Source organism: Chelon labrosus (genome assembly GCF_963514085.1).
Source record: "Chelon labrosus genome assembly, chromosome: 15".
NCBI lineage: Eukaryota > Metazoa > Chordata > Actinopteri > Mugiliformes > Mugilidae > Chelon > Chelon labrosus.
In genome coordinates this window covers 16365621-16372759 of record NC_140348.1, presented here as the reverse complement: position 1 = coordinate 16372759, position 7139 = coordinate 16365621, and the positions used below count along the sequence as shown (strand labels likewise).

General features: G+C 42.0%; 1 protein-coding gene across 1 annotated transcript; it reads right to left on the bottom strand.

Moving 5' to 3' along the window:
* Positions 1–1140: 1140 nt before the first annotated feature.
* Positions 1141–5171, bottom strand: tmem72 (transmembrane protein 72; the record flags this gene model as incomplete). Its single annotated transcript, XM_084561085.1, has 5 exons — positions 1141–1574; positions 1803–1942; positions 2126–2197; positions 2961–3027; positions 5096–5171. 5 exons carry the CDS (start codon positions 5169–5171, stop codon positions 1141–1143), a joined length of 789 nt encoding a protein of 262 aa, XP_084417211.1.
* Between the last annotated feature and the right edge of the window lie 1968 nt (positions 5172–7139).

Genomic DNA, 7139 nt, shown 5'->3' with positions numbered 1-7139 from the left:
TCACGTGTCTGCTGTCTGGCCCCGGTTCTCAGCGAGGTGCTGTCTGATAAATGAGGCTCTTTGCTTTTATTGATTCTCTCTTTAGCTTTGATGCTGCAGAGAGATTGCTTCTTAAGGCTATGTGAACAGTTATACACCTACAGTTCAGTGAACAAAGGACTGGGGAGTACAGTGTGTGTACAGTGTGTGTGCATGTGTGTTATGACAGAACAAAACAGTATTGATTTATGACCAGAACAAAGAGGAATGCCCGTGTAGAGAATCGCGTCCTTTGTAGCGTGAAAAATACAAAAGAAAAACAAATGTAATGTTGATACAGGCTTCCCATACCAGCCTTTGTATTACAAATATGCAAATTTTGTGGTGATTTATATAGCACTCGGGTCTGATTCACACACATTATTATCATTGTTCAGTGTGTCACATAAATACATGATATGGTGCATTGGTTGGGTACGGTTTGGTGAAACAGGCCTGCGGTGGAGCTTTGGTGGGCGATCTGATGTTTCTCTCATCACCATAATAACGTGAGTCCTCCTCCCAGAGCTCTGTCTCCATGGTCACCGCGCACACATGACAAACGCACAATGAGGAGGCTTGCATGTGACTAACACATGCACCTGCATATGCTTCACTGCCTGCCGCCCTTACTCGGGCATGTTTTCTCTGAATGAATGAAACAGTTGATCTAATTTATTGCGGTATGAATAATGCATGATTCACTAACTGGATTGGATTGCTCCGCATTGATGTCTGCCCTTCAATCAGGGCCGGCTTTGAGAAAGACGGGCCTGACACCACCCACATTCGCAAGGAGGTACAAAAGATTTAATTTCTTTGAATGCATCCACTTGAAGCTCAAATAGCCGCTGTTTAAAAACAGATTTCAGGTGCATTTTGTTCATAGGTATCATTTTTGAAATAAAATATACAAATCAGTCCAATATTTAAAAAAAAAAAAACTAACAATCTTTACATTTCAAATGTGTAATTGCATAAAATAAACTAAACTTACAATACAAAACTAAATGTTTGCTGATGTGCAGCACCAGCTAGTTTAACCCAGTGAGCGTGAATACATTATAAATGCTTTGTGTTATCAGTAAGAAGCTCAGTCTGTCTGTTTGTGTGCACAGCAGTTCAGTTAGTAATCATAGGCGCTGTGTCTGATGTGGTGTCTGGCTCAGGCTCGCAGTATCCGTCCATCTCCTCCATCTCTCTCTCCACAGGCTCCTCCTTCCCTCTGAAGCACATTGGCCTCCTCTCTTTCCACCTCCTCCTCTCTCTGTCGTTATCTTTAGGTGCTGCTGTCTGATCCAGCTCCAGCATGGCCTGGACGCTCTCGCCTCTCTCTCCCTGTCCAAGGCAGTGGTCTCTGCTCATTAGCGCCGACCCCTGTCCTCTCCTTCCTGTTACCATGTGGAAGAATGAGAATGCATTGTCCGAGCTTTCTGTCACGCAGACGCTGGTCGGGCCTTGGTCACCGTAGCTCTCCTGCTGGCTTTTGGTGGACTTGGTCTTTGTTTTCTTGCTCAGTATGAAGTTAAAAAAGGCGGTTGCCAGAAGCATTGTCCCTGCAATCAGAAATTATATTATAATATTGAAATATTACAGTGAGATAAAAATGGATAAACGAGCGATTTGTTCAATTTCAGTGTTCTATTGGTCATCCTGGTTCTTGGTCAAAGCTTTTGGGAACATTTGAACAGAACAGAGTCATCGTGAACCTGTATCATGTAAATTGAAAATATCTTTCTTTTAAACTTGTCCGCAAAGTGTGCTGACCATGCCTGTCATTTTACCTGGGATGACTGCATGCCAAACCAACACAGGGTGCAAGAAGCACACCACTGACATGATGGAGTAATACAGGAATTTGTGGAAGCCTCCAATGCGACCCATCTTCCCCCACAACACAAACAGCTGCCAGTCTGGAGGACAGCTATAGAGGGAAAGGGTAAATAGATGAGGAACACAGGCAGCTCTGTATCTTTAAACCTGTCATTTTCTTGCACTCCCTTTGACAGTAACATGCTAAATATGTTAATAAGGCAAAATATGTTAAATACGATGTTCATGCTGCAGTATTCTCGCCGAGCATAGATGCTGGGTGTTGTCTACTCACGGCAAACACATGGACAGGAGGGCATCCAGGAAATATGCCAGCTCAAACATCATTATGCCAACAGAAGACGCTCTGGGGGGGACAAATTATGAGTAGGATGAAACTGACAGCGTCTCACAGGTGTAATCAGTAAGCTGCTTCGCTTAAGGAGATCCAAACAGGTCAGTTTCTGAGCATTTAGACTCGTGGATGAAGACGGTATTCTGCAGTTTTTGTTTGACAAAAGGGAAAAATGTGGACAGCAAGTAACCAAAATATGATGCAGAAGACTTGGCATGCGGGTCATATGATTTTTTTGATCTCTGCTTTGTGTTTAAAAAGTCTGATAACCATATCATTATCGGAGAATGCCTCCAGCAATATACTCTGAAGTTTTATCAGAGTTGTGTATTTCTTTTTATGTGAGTGTACGGTAATCATCTGCTTTTTTTTCTCCTGTGTACTGGCTGAATAAACAGGCTAGCATTTCTGGCGTCCTTGGAGAGATGTTTTCCTGTGGCTCTGTGGGAGTTTGACTGAGGGACGCAGAGATAATAAGAAGTGGCAGAGGAGGATTGATCTCTTTTGTGCCCTCTGCACTCCCACATCATCCTTCTGACTCCTTCCCAGCATCTCTTTGAAAGTGTGAGTTCTCTACAGGAGAGATTATAAAACCGGGCACAGTATTTGAACTGTTTTCTAAGAGCTTTTAGGCCGCACATTCCTTGCCACATTAACCAATCCCGGCGGCCTATTTGTAACTTAGGAATGCCAACAGTTTAGTCTCATGTAAGTCAGGAGTGCTTCAGTAGGTTTAGAGTCTTAGAATACGTCACGGAGTTCGCTCAAAACTTACATCAGGTAGATGCCGAGGCTGGTGAATTCTCCTTGGTGAACGGTCTCCACTCCAACAGCACACAGCACTGAAAAAGAGACAGTTGACATTACTCTGAGTTAATGGTGAACAGAGTCTGTCCACCAGATGTCAGACTTAGCTCACGATTTTCACATTTGCTGCAGGCAGGGATGCAGCGGAGAGTAAACCTCTCAAAGTTACGTAAACACTGTTATTATTGTGCTGCTATTTTTCCACTCTAATGCAACTTTGTTTTGCACTGCAGTTCATACCCTTGTCACTGTGATTATTAAGGAAGCATTTACTGAATTCTTGCTGCCGTTCTTGTTGCCGTGAAGTTTGCGATGCCTCTGATTAACTAATCTAAATCTTGGCTGAAAAACATTTTATGCTCCATCATGCTAAAACAACGCACTTTCCAAAAGTGGTCCCATTCATAGTCACACTTTGCCTGAGGATGTATGTTATATGAAGATATTTGAGGGCACCCAGTTTATTATTGCTGTTGTTTCCGTGAAGGTCACAAAACTTTGGTAATAGCTTACTCATGCTTGCACTAATCATATCACTGCCAGAAAGCTACGTAATTTCATTTGAACTGACATTTAACCCATCAAAGAACATCTGCCAATAAACTGCAAACATGGCATCCCGAAAAAACGAATGTGATAGTATGATGAGGCACCATTCTATTGTATTCTATTCTATTCTATTCTATGTGTTTGAAAAGGGATTATGATGGGATGACATGGTTTGGTTGAACACATCAGCAATTATTTTTGGTAAAATAAAGTCATTGTACTCTGACTTCTTATGGTAAACATGACCAGCAGCAGTTGGCGAGCTGGCACAAAGTCTGGGAAGCGGGGGAAACACCTGGCCTGACTCCATCCAAAGCAAATTAAATCCACCCACCTCTTACTGTTGTGTGGGTGCGGATGGTGAAACTTCTATGATAGTACATGAAGAGGATACTCCTGTGTCGTTGTGAGAGAACATGAGAAATGTTGCGACAACAAAGTCTTTAAAACTGCGAAGAAAGACCTATTTTTCCCTGTGAGGTAAGCATGATTAAGTGGGGATGGCTGCTAAACACATGGAAGCAATTTCTCTAGCCCTGCTTACCAGAAATCCAGAGATACAATCTGCACCAGAGGGAAAAATCGAGGGAATGCAGCTTAATGCTTTCTGGTAGTTTAGAGAGTGTGAGAGGAATTAACGCTGCATATAGACGACATTAACATGTATGTCCTCCCTGCAAGAACAGTGTGTCTGCAAGGAGAACACACACGGAGGCCAACCCAGACATGTACACATGTGAACGCAGAGCCAACCCGTGAGAGACACAAACACATGCGTAAAAATGCATACATGCGCACACATATAAAAATCACGCATGGAAAAAGCCCACGTAGGTGTGAATGTATAACAGCTTGTGATCCCAGAAGCCCAATAACCCAGCTGGATGCACAGTCTTGGTGCTGGCGTTATGTGAGGCGCATGTCTCTCGGTAAATGTTCAGCGTTTGCAGCTGTTTGAATTTAAGTATAGGGGGTCCCATATTTTTTGAAGGCGGCTGCAACCAGAGAGCCATTTCCCCCATCATGATTTAATGTGGCTGAGAGAGCTGCGCGCAATCTGTCCCAATACGCCTGAGGAAAACAGAGGAGGTGGGACAATAACAGCAAGGATGTGTGCGATCGACTGTGGTTTTATTTCCTGTATATAGAAAGACGGTTTGGTGTTCTCAGAGGTCAAGACTATGGTTGGCTAACATCACGATCTGGCTTTTTAATATTTTGCGTGTATGACATTCATAAAAAACCCAGCTGGACGCCTCTTCCCCACAAGAGAGTTACTTCAGAGCTGGTAGTATCAGATATCTCATAGCTAAACAACAGGATGCACTTTACAGAAAATTCTACCAACACTATTTCTGTTTTCTGTTGAATTTTGGCTTGTTTATGTTTTTACAGGAGTAACCTCTGACCTCAGAATTTCACAGGGACAGTCTGCTGTGAATCTGCGAGTGAGTGTAGCCAGTGAATAAAATCAGGCTCATGCTGAAACAATAAGCCATACACATGAGTTTGATTTTGTCATTTTGTCTGTTTGTTTTCAGATTTGTTTCTCACCTGTTGCTGTAGAAACACCAAGGATCCTGCAGATGCACTCCACTACAATCCAGCAAATGCTCTCTAAGTTCCCCATCACCTGTTCCCTGTAGATATTCCCTAAGATAGCTGGTCACCTAATAGTAACTAAAGTAGCATTCTAGATGCATAGTAGACTGTTAGCTTGATTCATGGACGGTAATAAGGCTAAAGCAGCGTAATCCATCAGCGCCATGATGTGGAGCCTCTTAAACCGGACGAGTTTACTTCAGAAAGGTTTGTGACAAAATGCCACTGTTGCTCCAGTAACTGCTAATCATACACACACACAAACACGCACACACACATCCACTCATACAATACCACCTTCAGCTGGTTTAGTTTTCTACCTTGTATGCCAAGGTGAAACCGTTCAAGCTCAGGGTCATTTGCTCCGCCCGTCACATTAGTCATTAAGGCTGGTTAAAAATTATCTGTGAAGCTTTAATAGAAAACTAACTCGCACACATATTCAGAATTATTAGCTGTAATTTGTGTGCAGCCCTGAACTGCAGAAAAGATCCCTGACCTTACTTTCCAACCAGTGAATGTCCTTACATCTTCCTCTTGGTTCCCCTCTGTGTGATTTCACCTCATTGTGAAAATTTGGGGTGACTCTGTGCAATCAAACCATCTGATACACTTCACACAAACGCCTTTTTTATTTTTTTTCCCAAGCCCAGAGTAATTCTCGCATCTTCCAGTTTGGCATCCTCTGGAAGTTTGTTTCAGCAAGAGTGAGCACTGATGAAATAGATTACAGCTTGCGTCAGTAAACAAAAAGTAATTTCTACAGCTTTGCAAATATTATAAACAAATGTCACTTTAAGAGCAGCACAACAATGGCGTGGATATGGGATAAAACAGCCCGAGAACAAATAGACACCCTTTAACACACTTACACATGCATGAATGCAAGCCCACATAAGCGGCTGACGCAGGTCTGGCTGAGGGGTAAGCTTGTTCAGGCACAGCAGAGGCCTAGTGGCGCAGTCGGAGTCACAAAGTTCACATACACAAACACACACACTGACTCCTGGTAGGGGCCAAAGTAAGCTACATAAATCTCCTTAAATCTCTAACAAAGACACTTTTGTGTTTTTGTACCACTTTCGCTTGTTTCCGGCTTAGTGTCAAAGTTATTTGTGGCATTTACGGTGCAGAGAGTAACTAAGTGTGGAATAACTGTGCACCAAAACTAGTGATATTAATTAAGTCTCACTAAACGTAATTATTGATACGACTTTTGCAGACAAGGTAATATTGATTATCCTGTCCTGTATTAGATAGATAGATAGATACTTTATTGATCCCGAGGGAAATTCAAGATTGTCCTCTTTAGTCCTCTATGGACTCAAATATCTTAAGATATTGGATTCATTCCTATGAACATCTGACTTAAGTGATCCCCTGACGACTGACCTGCACCACCATGAAGTTAACATTTGTCTACGCTGAAATGTCTTGGAGAACTTTTGGATGAAGAAAGTACCTTTCACATGGTAACATTATCAGGCCAGTATATATATTTGTCCACTACTTTGGTTTATTGCCCAATACCTGTAAATGCTAGCACGCTAATAAGACAAACTATGATGGTGGACATGCTCAACATCTGCACTTTAGCATAGTCATTATGAGGATTTACAGAAGAACAAAGCGACATTAATACAGCTTCACAGAGTGATAACAGCTGTAGACTTTAAGTCTTGTTAATTTAATCTGTAAATTCTTTATAAAAAAAAGTTTAATTTGACTTATTTGACTAATTTAACGATTCATTCATGTTGACTGATTGCGCAGTCAAATCCCTTTGGCCTGAGGATATTATAACTAATTTAAGTTATAAATCAAACTAGGTGTGAAAAATAATTTTGGTTTACTGGACTAACAGTGAAAGCATTGCCGAGAAGGGATGTCTTAACAACCGTGACTCGATATCCTTCTGAAAGTGTTTGCATTGTAATTCTAACTTCTGAAATCTTGGACCGGACAAATGCCGCCCCCACCCCCCGTATAACAGTAA